Genomic DNA, 16,793 nt, shown 5'->3' with positions numbered 1-16,793 from the left:
TTTTAATATATATATATATATATATATATATATATATATTTATATATATATGTAAGTGTAGAAGTATATATATGTAGCGGTAGAAAATGTATGTATGTATGTATATACATATATATGTATATATATGTATGTATGTACATATATATACATATATATATAGATATATAGATATCTATATATCTATATATATATATATATATGTAAGTGTAGAAGTATATATATGTAGCGGTAGAAAATGGATGTATGTATGTATATACATATATATGTATATATATGTATGTATGTACATATATATATATATATATACATACATATATATATATATATATATATATATATATATATATATATATATATATATGTGTGTACATACCCCGCCTTCCGCCCGAATGCAGCGCTGAGATATGCTCCAGTGACCCCCTGCAACCCCAAAAGGGACAATTATAGCGGTAGGAAATGGATGGATGGATATATATATATATATATATATATATATATATATATATATATATATATATATATATATACACACATATATACATATGGATATATATATATTAAAAAAAATATATATATATATATACATACATATATACATATATATATATTTAAAAATATATATATATAAACATATACGCACACACAAACGGGAGAAAATTGATGGATGGATGAAAATATATATATATATATATATATATATGCTCCAGCACCCCCCCCCCCCCCCCCGCGACCACAGATGAAATGGATGGATGGATATATATGTATACTATATATATATATATATATATATATATATATATATATATATATACATGTATGTGTGTGTGTGTAAAGCCATAGGCTCACACAAGTTCCATAAATAATCCGAATTTGGAGCACAGCAACATAGTTTTCATGGCGCCCTTAAATTGATATATCTTTTAAAAACATTTAAAGTGATTTAGGTAGCTCTTTTTGTCTTTTATTAGCTCGGTTGGTAGACTGGCCGTGTCAGCAACTTGAGGGTTGCAGGTTCAATTCACGCTTCCGTCATCCTAGTCACTGCCGTTGTGTCCTTGGGCAAGACACTACCCACCTGCTCCCAGTGCCACCCACACTGGTTTGAATATAACTTAGATATTGGGTTTCACTATGTAAAGCGCTATATAAATACAATTCACTTCACTTCACTTCATATTTTTTCATATTACTTATCAATATTTAATATCCTATCAGTATCTCCTTTTGTTTTCTTTCTTTGATGTTGAAAGTGCCTTGAGTTTTGTATGAATTATAAATGTATGCTTGTTCAGTAAAAAAAAAAAAAAAAAAGTTTTTGGTTGTTAGAGTTTGTAAGCGTTTTAAACTGAATTTCTCATTCTTTTTTAAAGGCAAAAAAATGTGTGTGAATTATAATTGTATTTTTGTTGTTCAATAAAACATACTAAATAAAAAAATATATATATATATAAAAATCAAGGTTTTTATATATTTTTGGTTGTTAGAGGTAGAAAGCGTTTTAAAGTAAATGTATCATTCTTTTTTGTAAAGGCACAAAAAAAAGAGGTAGGGTATTGAGAAACTTACATTAATGACTAAAACTTAGCCGATAGAAAGGTAAAATTCCTTTTTAAAACGCTTTCTCATGCTGTGAACCGGAAGCAGTTGGTCACGTGATGGCGGTCGAAACCTCGCATGCTTACAGCAGCACATGTACATGCTCAATTTAAAACAAATATGCCTATAGCTTTTCTTTAAACGAAGCGCTTTACTATTGCTGGTAATTTTTTTTAACTTTTCTTTTCAGCGGCTGATAGCTGTTATACTTTTACCAATAAGTTTATGTTATCAAAAATAACACTAACTAGCATTAGCTCGTGTTCGTTGGCCAGTATCCGAACATCCAGCCATCCATTTCCTACCGCTTATTCCCTTTTGGGTCGCGGGGGGCGCTGGTGCCTATCTCAGCTACAATCGGACGGAAGCCGGTGTACACCCTGGACAAGTCGCCAACTAATTGCAGGGCCAGAGTATCCGAACAGAAAGCATGAAGGGCAAATGGAAGGGAGGCGGAAAAAAGAAGAAAGGCAACGAAGTGTTGCAGAAGTACATGGTGGCGGTGGATGAATTTGTGAAAAGCAAGAATGGTGCAGAGGAGCCACAGGCTGACACCAGCGTGAGGTTTGTCCAAAGGAAAAGTCGGAAGGAGCTTCGGAAAGAGAAGCGAAAACTGAAGAAAGCCAGAATGAAAAGCTACTATCAAGGCATAAAGACTGACGTCGACGATGGTGCTCCCCCGGATCCAGCTGATCCTCAACAACCACGTCCAAAAAAGGAGACCGTCAAAAAAAGCATTGCTAAAAACAATGCCATGAAAGCAGAACAGTCTAAGAAAGCCACCAAGCTTCAAGAATCCAGAAAGAAAGCCCTGTTGGAGGCCAACGAACAAGAAGATAGAGAAATAAAAAAGCTAGAGCGCTTTCTCAAATTAAACAAGAGAAAAAACAAGAAAAGCATTCCTCAGTCATTTGTGGCCGACGGCCTGGACTACATCCTGGGGGTCCTGGACTCTGACACTTTGGCCGCCGGCATGGGTGACAGCGATGACGACATGGACATGGCCAAGCAAAACTTTGAACAACTGGACAAGGACACCTCACAGCCCTCAGATGAGGAGGAGGAAGAGGAGGACGTGGCGAGTGAAGGCAACGGAGAAGATATGGATTCTTCCAGCGATGAAGTTGATGCGTCGGAGGAGGAGGTTGAAGTTAACTGTGAAGAAGAGGAAATGGATGAAACCCAAGATGTGGGTGATGCTGAAGACATAAATAAGGAAGCCATGGAGTCCAATTCAAATCCTGTAAGATCGCATTCATCACCACCAAATTATAAATGTCATGTATGTCATGGTTATCTTCTCATCTTTAGGGTGCATCTGACACCGGCAAATACGTGCCTCCTCAGGTGCGCAACGCTGCAGGTGACCAACACAAAGCCGAGCTGGAAAAACTCCGGAAGAACGTCAAAGGCCTTGTAAACAGGTAGAAATTAATGTTGACATAGGGCTGGGCGATATAAAGATATACGCGATATATCACGGGTTTGTCTCTGTGCGATATAGAAAATGACTATATCGTGATATTGGAGTATACGTTCTCACGCAGTTGCTTTTAGTTGTGGGCATTACACTACAGCAGTGGTTCTTAAAGGGGAACATTATCACCAAACCTATGCAAGCGTCAATATATACCTTGATGTTGCAGAAAAAAGACCATAGATTTTTTTAACCGATTTCCGAACTCTAAATGGGTGAATTTTGGCGAATTAGACGGCTTTCTGTTTATCGCTCTTGTAGCGATGACGTCAGAACGTCACGTCACCGAGGTAATACACCCGCCATTCTCATTTTCAAAACATTACTAACACCGGGTCTCAGCTCTGTTATTTTCTGTTTTTTCGACTATTTTTTGGGACCTTGGAGACATCATGCCTCGTCGGTGTGTTGCCGGAGTGTGTAACAACACTAACAGGGAGGGATTCAAGTTGCACCACTGGCAAGAAATCTGCCGCCAGACCCCCATTGAATGTGTCAGAGTGTCTGCACATTTTACCGGCGATGCTAAGGCAGACATGGCACATATCTGGATAACCTGCAGATGCATTTGCAACGATTAAGTCAACGAAATCACAAAGGTGAGTTTTGTTGATGTTGTTGACTTATGTGCTAATCAGACATATTTGGTAGCATGACTGCCAGCTAATCGATGCTAACATGCTACGCTAATCGATGCTAACATGCTATTTACGCTAGCTGTATGTACATTTCAAACTAGATACCCACATTTAATGCAAAACAAACACTTAACCAATCGACATATTTAAGTTGCTCCAGTGTCACAAGATGCGAAAGTCCTGATCGTTTGGTCCGCACATTTTACCAGCGATGCTATTAGGGCAGCCATGCTATTGGCCACTTCATTAGTTACACCCATGCTATGACCGAATAGCGTCAATAGCTATTCGGTCAATAGCTTTAGTTTCTTCTTCAATTTCGTTTTCGCTGTCTGCCTCCATACTCCGACCATCTATTTCAATACATGCGTAATCTGTCTAATCGCTTAAACCGCTGAAATCCAAGTCTGAATCCGAGCTAATGTCGCTATATCTTGCTGTGGTAACCGCCATGTTGTTTGTATTGGCAGCACTGTATGACGTCACAGGGAAATGGACAGTCGCATCGCAAATAGCGAAAATCAAGAACTTTAAAGCTTTTTTTAGGGATATTCCGGGAGGTGTAAAATTTTGAAAAAAAAAACGAAAAATAACACAAGCCACTGGGAACTGATTTTTATTGTTTTTAACCATTTTGAAATTGTGATAATGTTCCCCTTTAAAGGGGAACATTATCACCAGACCTATGTAAGCGTCAATATATACCTTGATGGTGCAGAAAAAAAGACCATATATTTTTTTAACCTATTTCCGAACTCTAAATGGGTGAATTTTGGCGAATTAAACGCCTTTCTGTTTATCACTCTCAGAGCGATGACGTCAGAACATGACGTCACCTAGGTAATAAAGCCGCCATTTTCTCAAACACGGCGTCTCAGCTCTGTTATTTTCTGTTTTTTCGGCTATTTTCTGGAACCTTAGAGACATCATGCCTCGTCGGTGTGTTGTCGGAGGGTGTAACAACACTAACAGGGAGGGATTCAAGTTGCACCAATGGCCCAAAGATGCGAAAGTGGCAAGAAATTGGACGAAAATTGTTCAAAATACGAGGGTGTGGGGAAAGCCGACGAAATGGTCAGTCGTTTGTTCCGCACACTTTACCGACGAAAGCTATGCTACTACAGAGATGGCAAGATTGTGTGGATATCCTGCGACACTCAAAGCCGATGCATTTCCAACGATAAAGTCAAAGAAATCTGCTACCAGACCCCCATTGAATGTGCCGGAGTGTCCGCGCATTTTACCGGCGATGCTAAGGCAGACATGGCACAGAGATGTATGGATAACCTGCAGATGCATTTCCAACGATAAAGTCAACTAAATCACAAAGGTGAGTTTTGTTGATGTTGTTGACTTATGTGCTAATCAGACATATTTGGTCGCGGCATGACTGGCAGCTAATCAATGCTAACATGCTATTCAGGCTAGCTGTATGTACATTTGAAACTATATTTACATCCAGCGTTTCCCTCCACCCACATTTAATGCCAAACAAGCACTTACCAATCGATGGATTTAAGTTGATCCAGTGTCAGAAGATGCGAAACTTCCGATTGTTGGTCTGCACATTTTACCGGCGATGCTAAGGCAAACATGGCCGAATAGCGTCAATAGCTCTTCGCTCAATAACTTCAGTTTCTTCTTCAATTTCGTTTTCGCTATCTGCCTCCATACTCCAACCATCCGTTTCAATACATGCGTAATCTGTTGAATCGCTTAAGCCGCTGAAATCCTAGTCTGAATCCGAGCTAATGTCGCTATATCTTGCTGTGCTATCCGTATTGGCATCACTGGATGACGTCACATGAAAATGGATGATGGCTTCACAAATAACGAAAATCAGGCACTTTAAAGCTTTTTTTAGGGATATTCCGGGATGGGTAAAATTTAGAAAAAAAATTCAAAAAATAAAATAAGCCACTGGGAACTGATTTTTATTCGTTTTAACCCTTCTGAAATTGTGATAATGTTCCCCTTTAACCTTGTTGGAGGTACCCCACCAGTTTCATACGCGCATTCACCGAACCCTTCTTTAGTGAAAAATATATATATATTTTTTTTTTTCAAATTCAAGCCAAAGTTATGTTTTCAGTAACACTTTAGTATGGGGAACATATTGTAAGTAACAAAGCCTTAAATTTGAGTTTTTTGGACACTAGGGGAACATATTCCAAGTAACAAAGACTCAAGTTGTAGTTTTTTGGACACTAGGGGAACATATTCCAAGTAACAAAGACTTAAGTTGGAGTTTTCTGGACACTAGGGGAACATATTCCAAGTAACAAAGACTTAATTTAGAGTTATTTGATTAGGGTTATAGGGTTAGGGCCAGGGTTAGAGGGTTAGGGTTATGTATGATAAGTCCATGCCAAATAAGGCATTAATAAGTACTTAATAATGACTAGTTAAGAGCCAATATGTTACTAATTTGCATGTTAATAAGCTAACAATTAATGGTGAATGTTCCCCATACTAAAGTGTTGCCATGTTTTTTTTACTGGTCCACAAAATGAACCGTGCATGAACATCACCATGTTCAAAGAACAAAACCAACACAGTGCATAACTCACAACAAATGACACACCTGCAAATCAATGTGACTTCTGCCGTTGCCGTATCCGTAATACGCCGATTGGGAGAAGTTTTTATTTACACGAGGAGTCGGGTCTGTCTTGACCTCCGCCGAACCCCTGAGCCCGACTCACCGAACCCCTAAGGTTCGATCGAACCCAGGTTAAGAACCACTGCACTACAGGCTCTTCTCACTCCTTCTTGTGTCTCCTTCTCACAGACAGCATGCACACCTTCTTGCACACGTCACATACTGTCACGTCATACGTCTCATACGTATACGCCCTCGCCCAGCAGAGAGGTAGCAGACTGGGTAACGTTAGCTGGGATGCTAGCGGAGCCGTGAGAGTGGTAATACGAGAGAAAGAATGTGCAAATGAAGGAAGAAATAATTCCCAAGAAAAACAGCAGGGGGTCGATCGTCTGGCGGTGGTTCGGCTTCAAGCGGGAATATGTCGAATAGACAACTTTAATTTGTCAAGTGTGGGGCACAAGCGTTTCTACCAAAAGTAGCATTACTGCTAATATGTAGCATCATTTGAAAAGTCACCTACTTATAACTGTTTATTAAATACAGTTTTGGTTAATTTACTTAGTTGTGATTTCCTTCTTTGCATGAGAGTTTAAAAGTAGCATATATTAAAGGCCTAGTGAAATGAGATTTTCTTATTTAAAGAGGGATATCAGGTCCATTCTATGTGTCATACTCGATCATTTCGCGATATTGCCATATTTTTGCTGAAAGGATTTAGTAGAGAACATCGACGATAAAGTTTGCAACTTTTGGTCGCTAGTAAAAAAGCCTTGCCTGTAGTAGCAGACGATGTGCGCGTGACGTCACGGGTTGTGGAGCTCCTCACATCTGAACATTGTTTACAATCATGGCCACCAGCAGCAAGAGCGATTCGGACCGAGAATGCGACGATTTCCCCATTAATTTGAGCAAGGATGAAAGATTTGTGGATGAGGAAAGCGAGAGTGAAGGTAAATGGGGGGGCAAAAGAATAAAGGGCAGTGGGAGCGATTCAGATAGGGAAGATGCTGTGAGAGGCGCCGTGGCAGCCGTGGAGGTGGCAGGACCACTCGGCCAGGGGCAACCGCAACAAGGGATAGAGCCATACCGCTTTGAACCCGACGCTGACGGTGACGGTCAGGAGGACGCTGCTGATATTGATGCTGGAATAGCACACGACATAAATCACCTTCAGAATACAGAATGGTAAAATGTTATTTATTTTTCAAAATGATTGCTGCATAATCAATCAATTAATCAATGTTTATTTATATAGCCCTAAATCACAAGTGCCTCAAAGGGCTGCACAAACCACTACGACATCCTCAGAAGAACCCACATAAGGGCAAGGAAAACTCACACCCAGTGGGCAAGGAGAACACTGTACTTTGCGTGTGTGGTCCAATCCAACCGTGTTTGCTTGACATCTGTTCCACAGTAAAGCTTGACTGTCATCTTTCGGGAATGTAAACAATAAAACACCGGCTGTGTTTGTGTTGCTAAAGCCGGCCGCAATACACCGCTTCCCACCTACAGCTTTCCTCTTTGATGTCTCCATTGTTCATTGAACAAATTGCAAAAGATTAACCAACACAGATGTCCAGAATACTGTGGAATTTTTCGATAAAAACCGAGGACTTAATAGCTGGGAACGATGCTGGCACAAAATGTCCTCTACAATCCGGGACGTCACGTGCAGGCGTCATCATACCGAGACGTTTTCAGCAGGATTTTTCGGCGCGAAATTTAAAATTGCACTTTAGTAAGTTAACCCGGCCGTATTGGCATGTGTTGCAATGTTAAGATTTCATCACTGATATATAAACTATCAGACTGCGTGGTTGGTAGTAGTGGGTTTCAGTAGGCCTTTAACTGCCTGTTGTGTTAATTTTTCTGCTCTGTTTCACCTTGACTCTTGACTTTCCTCCTCGCGAGATCGCTTTTTAAATTAGTGGCTGATTTTTTTAATAAACATGACATGCTTGTAATGCTTTCTTTGGCGTAACTCGTTTTAGTTGACCTTGTACCAGTCATTCTGTACCGTCATGAAACTACTTGATCCTATGTAGACTTATAATACATTCTTCAATCAATCCATCTATTATAATTAATCAGAAAAGGTTGGAAAAAAAGCTAACACTACTGGCTGTGTTCATCTACCAGAGAAAAAATGTTTTCAGCAACTCCTTTGTCCCACACGCCATTAGACTGTACAACTCCTCTCTGGGGCAGGGGGCCGGGGGGTACTAGGATGACAGGGGATGCAAAACAATAACAGTGCAATACGTTTTCATAACATGGTCACTACTGCCTACTTTGTCTTGTTATATTCTTATTTTACTGTTATATTTTTATTCCCATTGTTGATTTTTATTTTTTATTCTTATTGTAATATTTCTCTATTTTGTTTCCATTTAAACCCCCATTATTTACTTTTTACTTTTATTTAAATTGATCTCAACTCTGTACACTGCTGCTGGAATTTTAATTTTCCTGAAGGAACTCTCCTGAAGGAATCAATAAAGTACTATCTATCTATCTATCTACCTACCTACCTTCCGTCCTTCCGTCCGTCCGTCCGTCCGTCCGTAGGAGTCCAGTGATCCTCCGTATCATACTCCGTCCGTCCATAGGAGTCCAGTGATCCCTCCGTATCATACTCCGTCCGTCCGTAGGAGTCCAGTGATCCCTCCGTATCATACTCCGTCCGTCCGTCCGTAGGAGTCCAGTGATCCCTCCGTATCATACTCCGTCCGTTCGTCCGTAGGAGTCCAGTGATCCCTCCGTATCATACTCCGTCCGTCCGTCCGTAGGAGTCTAGTGATCCCTCCGTATCATACTCCGTCCGTCCGTCCGTAGGAGTCCAGTGATCCCTCCGTATCATAGTCCGTCCGTCCGTAGGAGTCCAGTGATCCCTCCGTATCATACTCCGTCCGTCCGTCCGTAGGAGTCCAGCGATCCCTCCGTATCATAGTCCGTCCGTCCGTAGGAGTCCAGTGATCCCTCCGTATCATAGTCCGTCCGTCCGTAGGAGTCCAGCGATCCCTCCGTATCATAGTCCGTCCGTCCGTAGGAGTCCAGTGATCCCTCCGTATCATAGTCCGTCCGTCCGTAGGAGTCCAGTGATCCCTCCGTATCATAGTCCGTCCGTCCGTAGGAGTCCAGTGATCCCTCCGTATCATACTCCGTCCGTCCGTCCGTAGGAGTCCAGCGATCCCTCCGTATCATAGTACGTCCGTTCGTAGGAGTCCAGCGATCCCTCCGTATCATAGTCCGTCCGTTCGTAGGAGTCCAGTGATCCCTCCGTATCATAGTCCGTCCGTCCGTCCGTAGGAGTCCAGTGATCCCTTCGTATCATACTCCGTATGGCAGAAATCCACTCGTTACAGCGGTCAATGTTATGCACCAAGTAGCGGGAAACAACAATATTCGATTGTTATTGATATGTTTCTTTTTGGGTAGTTGTTTCATTTATTTCCGGTGCACTGCTGTCGACTTAGCGCCTCTATAGTGGTGCAACGCTGCAACTGCAGTTAAAATAGGTAGCTGCCACAGAGGGACATCAATCGCTCAATCAACACTTTATGCTGTATTGAGCGATATCAGTCGCTCCGGTAGGGGGCGGCGCAAATTTAGCTGAAGGCGACCGCCATGCGATTTCGAACGCAGGGGAAACCCTGTTATAGCATCAATTTCTTGACATATTTGTGTATTTTCTCTTTACAGACTGAGCGAGCCCAACATGTCGTCCATCAGCGGCCAGCTGGAGGCGCTCTATATGAGCTGCAGCAGGAAGGACATGAACGACACCCTCACCGAGGTGCTGCTGGCGGCCTGCGTCACCCCAGCGCTGATGCCTGACAGGCTGCTGATGGAGCACGTCCTCCTCGTCAGCGTCCTTCATCACGCTGTGGGCTTGGAGGTAAAGGCCACTTATTTGTCACATGTAGAAGGAGTACATCGCAGGGCTCGGATTTAACCACAGCAACTGCGGAAAAAGCCACGACTGGCTTGTCATTTGCCGTAAGCCCTATAAAAATGTACCAACATCCGCGGCAAGAATTTGCCGTGACCGCTGTTGACTTTTTACATGTTAATGGACGAGGGATGTAACGAGACATGACTTCCACAATACCAAGGAAGACCCAACCTTTACTTGTACCGTTAAAAAAAATAAAAATAAAAAAATCTTCCAAAACAAGTAAGTCGGTTTTTGTATGACATACTTTTCGGTGGATTCAGGACCAGTGTTTGTTTTTAAAAAAGTAATTAGTTATAGTGAGCTCCAGCACCCCCCGTGACCCCGAAAGGGACAAGCGGAAGACAATGGATAGTCATTACTTTATCAAAAAAGTTATTACATTTAGGGCTGGGCGATATGGCCTTTTTTTAATATCTCAATATTTTTAGGCCATGTCACAATACACAATATATATCTCCATATTTTGCCTTGGCCTTGAATTAACACTTGATACATATAATCACAGCAGTATGATGATTCTATGTGTCTACATGAAAACTTTCTTGTTCATACTGCATTAATATATGCTCATTTTAAACTTTTATGCAGAGAAGGAAATCACAACTAAGTCAATTGACCAAAACTGTATTTATTAAACAGTTATAAAGCTGCATAATAGGAAATCAAATATTGTTTGTCCTTCGCTATGTGGTAGGTTACTACGGACGTTATTAAATTCTGTTGACTATTTTTTTCATGAGGTGTTGATCTGGAAATGTTTGCCTCTGCATCTCGATGGTGTGCGCGTGTGGCACCGAATGGAGATGTTGACATGCGGAGTAAGCACTCTTAATTCTCTAGCAGGAGACTTTTCAAATGATGCTACATATTAGCAGTAATGCAAATTTTTATAGCAATGCTTGACTTATTACTAGGGGTGTAACGGTACGTCTATTTGTATTGAACCGTTTCGGTACGGGGGTTTCGGTTCGGCACGTGGGCGTACCGAACGAGTTTGGAAGCAGATGTCTTCAGAAGCTGCTCTGCTTTCTGCCTCTGTCTGAGCAGTGAGCACCCAGCATTGTCCCGCCCACCCAACCATCTGATTGGTTAGATACAAAGCCAATCAGCAGTGCGCATTCAGAGCTATGTAGTCAATGCTTTAGCGTCGAGCAGATAGGTGTTTAGCAGTGGAGCAGCAGACTCTACCCACATTATACTAAACACTTCCCAGTCACAACTATTACAAACATCACTATGAGCCCGTTGACCTTCTAGAAACTTAAACTCTAGCTCAGCTCGCTCACAGTATAGGCTTGAGGTGAAGATTAATTAGCTTTTAGCGTAACGCTAGCTCATTTTGCTGTGTGCGTGTGTGTGTGTTAGGGGCAGCAAAGTCCTGTCTGTTATTTCATTGAACTCAATTGTGTTTAGGGATGAATAGTCTCCCCTATTGCAATTGTACTATTTTTCAGCAATAGTTACATGAATCATTAGTAATGTAACAGCCTAGTTGTGAATAGCAGGGTACCTGCTATCACATGTTGATAAAAATACAACATTTACATAATAAAAGTCAACTATAGGCTTCCCAAATACTGTAATAAATTAAGCATGATGAGTTGACATTAAACAGTTTCAATGGAAACCGTTTAATGTTGCACTTTTTATATGTAGAAGAAGGGTTTTTTCACTTTATTTAATCAAAACAACTTGAGGCAGTTTAATGTGGATTAAGGTGGGAAAAATTATTATAGTGTTCCCAATGTCAAAAGGATAAAGCCATTGTTTACAAATTTGGTAAATAAATAACCCAAAATTTTATATTTTGTTGTTTTCTTACTGTACCGAAAATGAACCGAACCGTGACCTCTAAACAGAGGTACGTACCGAACCGAAATGTTTGTGTACCGTTACACCCCTACTTATTACGGTTGTCTGTTCGACATATTCCCACTTGAAGCCAAACCGCCGACAGACAATGGACCCCCGGCTGTTTTTCTTGGGAATTACTTCTTCCTTCATTCGCACCTTTCTCTCATATTACCTCTCGCACGGCTCCGCTAGCATCACAGCCAACGTGACCCATGCTGCTACTTCTCTGCTCCGCGAGGGCGTATACGTATGTGACGTATGACGTGACAGTATGTGACGTGTGTAAGAATGTGCGCTTGTCTGTGAGAAGGAGAGACAGGAAAGAGCGAGAAGAGCCTGCAGTGTAATGCCCGCAGCTAAAAGCAACTGCGTGAGAACGTCAACTCGAATATCTCGATATAGTCACTTTCTATATGGCACAGAGAAAAAACAGCGATATATTGTGTATATCGATCGATATATCGCCCAGCCCTAAAATGGCAATATGATAATTTGCGATAAAATTCCAGACGATTAGTCATTTATTAGTGCATTTTTGGCAAAACAAAGTCAGGCGCATGCGCACTCGCATCGTTTGGCTTGATAATCGTGGCGGACAAACGACACAGACTTTGTTCGGAAGATTTCCCCTCGGGGTAAACGGAGCCAAGCGCATGGTTCAACGTCATTTTCCCTTGCTTCCTGGCGTGTGGTTAAGAGTGCACTGCTCTGTTTAGATGGCGACAGGTGTGGGCAATCTTGGAGACGGACACACTTGTACCCACACTAAAAGTATACAGCGAAGGAGAAACTTACCTTTATCAATACAGCGTCCATCAGCTGCTGTGACTGAAAGTTAATGAGGTGAGGAAACATGCAGCAGGTGATGTGTGGTGAACATTGTCACAACTTGTTTATAAAGTCTTTAGTTTGTTTACTGGGATGTTCACGCCTCCTTTATTTAACTGCAATCTGTATCAGTGTTCAAATAACATCAATACTAGGTAGGGATGCACCGAAATTAAAATTTGTGGCCGAAGCCGAATAAAATTTAAACGCTTGGCCGAATACCGAATAATCAATGCAGTTTTTTCACAATTTTTTTTATATTGCATAAATAGCCTAGAATAAATATTTAGACATGTTTTTCAAATAAAGTATTTTTTTATTGAATGTTGACATTTTTTTAATATTCCAGTAGCCTTTGCTTTTCAAAAAAAGCACAAAGTTTTTCATTTATATTAGGCCTTCAAACAAAACATGCATTCCAAAAAAAAAAAAAAGTGCATTAAAGTGGATAAACCCATACCAAATGAATTATTGTCCTTTTGGCAAAAGTCTGGTTAGCCACAATAGATATGCTAATAATGTAAACAGAAGGCTCAAGTAAATTTCAATTAAGTGTGTGCTTGTAACCTCTTCCACTTATACAGGTAGCCTACACAACAGGCTAATAATGTAAACAGAGGCCCCACTAAATCTCAATAAGTGTGTGCTTGTAACCTCATACACTTATACAGGTACACAACATATCCCAACGTCACCGCATCACTGCACGTTGGTTGATTGCGTCACCGCGTCAAAAAAATTGCGTCACACGCCACTATTCGGCCTTGTTTTTAACTCATTCCACCGAAGGCCGAATGTGGCTTTTTTTGCCATATTCGGCCGAATATCTTCGGTTACCGATTAATCGGTGCATCCCTAATACTAGGTAAATGTTTTGTCATCTCAATCAAACTGAACACAGGCTGTGAAGGTTGTGTATTCGATGTGAGGGGTGTCATCCATCCATCCATCCATTTTCTACCGCTTATTCCCTTGTGGGGTTGCGGGGGGCGCTGGCGCCTATCACAGCTACAATCGGGCGGAAGGCGGGGTACACCCTGGACAAGTCACCACCTCATCACAGGGCCAACACAGATAGACAGACAACATTCACACTCACATTCACACACTAGGGCCAATTTAGTGTTGCCAATCAACCTATCCCCAGGTGCATGTCTTTGGAGGTGGGAGGGAACCCACGCATTCACGGGGAGAACATGCAAACTCCACACAGAATGATCCCGAGCCTGGATTTGAACCCAGGACTGCAGGAACTTCGTATTGTGAGGCAGACGCACTAACCCCTCTGCCACCGTGGGGTGTCAGTCCTCTTTATTTTTGTTGGCCAAACTGTTGTACTGAACCAAGAGAAGAACAAAGCTTGTTTATTAGACTTCTCATGAATCTCTATTACAATCCCCAAAGAGGGTACTTTGAGTTGATGATTACTTTTGTGTAGAAATCTTTATTTATAATTGAATCATTTGTTTATTTTTCAACAAGGTTTTAGTTTTTTTCCTAATAGTTCAAGAAAGACCACTACAAATGAGCAATATTTTGCACTCTTATACAATTTAATGAATCAGAAACTGATGACATACTACTGTATTTTACCTCTTTATCTCTTTTTTTCAACCAAAAATGCTTTGCTCTGATTAAGGTGTACTTGAATTAGAAAAATTTTCACAGGGGGTACATCACTGAAAAAAGGTTGAGAACCACTGCCCTAAAATATGAGCCCTCCTTTAAGGCAACACTTGCCTTGACCATAAAAAGTTCAAATTTGAGGCCTGACATTGTATGTTGTAATATTCCAGGTGGGAGCCCATTTTCTGGAGACGGTGGTGCGCATGTTCGACAATGAGTACAACCGGCCAAGTGAGGGCAAAGAGTGCGACAACCTTGTGGCCATTGTGGCCCACCTCTACAACTTCCATGTGGTGCACTCACTCCTCATCTTCGACATCCTGAGACGCTTCGTGGCGGCCTTCGCCGAGAAGGACATCGAGCTGGTGCTGTTTTTGCTAAAGAACGTCGGCTTCTCCCTGAGGAAGGACGACGCACTGGCTCTCAAGGACCTCATCACCGAGGCCCAGCGCAAGGCGTCTGACGTGGGAAATAAGTTCAAGGATCAAACAAGAGTATGCAATGAAAAAACTGGCTCTCATGTTATTGAAAGCACTGTGAATGCTCTTCTAACTTAGCACACTAAAATGTTTCCAGGTGCGCTTCATGTTGGAAACCATGCTGGCTTTAAAGAATAATGACATGCGCAAGATCCCAGGCTACGATCCTGAACCTGTGGAGAAACTGAAGAAGCTGCAAAGGACTCTGGTAGGAAAACTCTTCTCACCTCTGTAATTATTTACAGTACTGGAACAATACACAGCCCAGTCAGTGTTTGCCATACATCTGTAATCAATCCATAATTTACACAGATGGTTGACCAATACTTTCACGTTAAAGTCATGTGTCCATTGGGGCCATAAAAAGTCACTAGTCCCTTTTGAAAAATACAATTGATAAATATGTGCTTATATTCAATAGTCTTAATTGGCAAGCCACAATGGGTACATAGAAAATTAACTTGTATTTGTTTCAAGTCATTTACAAGAAGTAAACATGGTAGGTTATGGGCCACTAGGAGCTAGCAGCTATGAAAGAGTATTACACAGTTACTCTGCCGAGATCTAGACAGCACCGACCCTCAACAACGGCACATAATTTGCAGATTACAATCACTGGTTGGCGAAAAATATTTTTAACCCAAATAGGTGAAATTATATAATCTCCCACGGCACAGTGGTTGAAAAACACTGAATTACCTCATCTTATAGATTGATGCTATTTTCCTTTTGTGCCACCAAGTGGCACCAAAAAGCTACCTTTGAAGGGTAACCGTACTTTATTTTTTATTTTTTTTAAAGTTGCCTATTATTCACAATCAGTATAAAAGCCATGACGATGTATATATATATATATATATATATATATATTTTTTTTTTTTTTTAATGAACTCTAACTCGTAAAGAAATGTAAACAAAAGTCCGCTTAGCGGAGCAAATGGGAGGCCCTTTTTTTTGCCCGTAAAACCCAATAAATAACCATCCAAAAACAGCCAACAATACTCCAAATACATTTTGTGATTTTAATATTGACCAAGTATTAGTAATATTGTTATTATAAGCGCTAATGCAGACAAATTATTTACAACAGCGCCGCGATCACTAGCTTGTGTGCCTATTATTAAATAATGCCTCTCACCTTGATAATGGAAGGATGAGGACGTAATCCAACGAGTTGGTACACTTCCAATGATCAAAATACGTAAATATTGCATGGTGTTATGAATGCCTATTACTACATTACTTACCGTATTTTTCAGAGTATAAGTCGCTCCAGAGTATAAGTTGCACCTGCCGAAAATGCATCATAAAGAAGGAAAAAACATATATAAGTCGCACTGGAGTATAAGTAGCAATTTTGGGGGAAATGTATTTAATAAAACCCCACACCAAGAAAAGACATTTGGAAGGCAATTTAAAATAAATAAAGAATAGTGAACAACAGGCTGAATAAGTGTACGTTATATGAGGCATAAATAACCAACTGAGAAGGTGCCTGGTATGTTAACGTAACATATTATGGTAAGAGTTATTCAAATAACTATAACATATAGAACATGCTATACCTTTACCAAACAATCCGTCACTCCTAATCAATAAATCCCATGAAATCTTATACGTCTTGTCTCTTACGTGAATGAGCGAAATAATATTATTTGATATTTTACGGTAATGTGTTAATGGTTCCACACATAAGTCGCTCCTGAGTATAGCTCGCACCCCCGGGCAA

At 40.8% G+C, this 16,793-nt stretch overlaps 1 protein-coding gene across 2 annotated transcripts in view; it reads left to right on the top strand.

Moving 5' to 3' along the window:
• The first annotated feature begins 1,628 nt into the window (after positions 1 to 1,628).
• Positions 1,629 to 16,793, top strand: part of nom1 (nucleolar protein with MIF4G domain 1) — a 31,074-nt gene continuing 15,909 nt past the window's right edge. The window contains exons 1-5 of one of the 2 annotated variants that reach the window (XM_061922246.1): positions 1,629 to 2,839; positions 2,908 to 3,020; positions 10,022 to 10,217; positions 14,756 to 15,079; positions 15,162 to 15,272. In XM_061922246.1, the coding sequence (XP_061778230.1) occupies positions 2,027 to 2,839; positions 2,908 to 3,020; positions 10,022 to 10,217; positions 14,756 to 15,079; positions 15,162 to 15,272 (1,557 nt within the window). In that variant the 5' untranslated portion in view covers positions 1,629 to 2,026. The remainder of the gene's footprint in view (positions 2,840 to 2,907; positions 3,021 to 10,021; positions 10,218 to 14,755; positions 15,080 to 15,161; positions 15,273 to 16,793) is intronic. The other variant, XM_061922247.1, reaches the window with a different exon arrangement.

Source organism: Nerophis ophidion, linkage group LG15 (assembly GCF_033978795.1).
Source record: "Nerophis ophidion isolate RoL-2023_Sa linkage group LG15, RoL_Noph_v1.0, whole genome shotgun sequence".
Classification (NCBI taxonomy): domain Eukaryota; kingdom Metazoa; phylum Chordata; class Actinopteri; order Syngnathiformes; family Syngnathidae; genus Nerophis; species Nerophis ophidion.
Note: the sequence above shows the minus strand (reverse complement) of the source record. Positions and strands in the feature narration are given on the sequence as shown.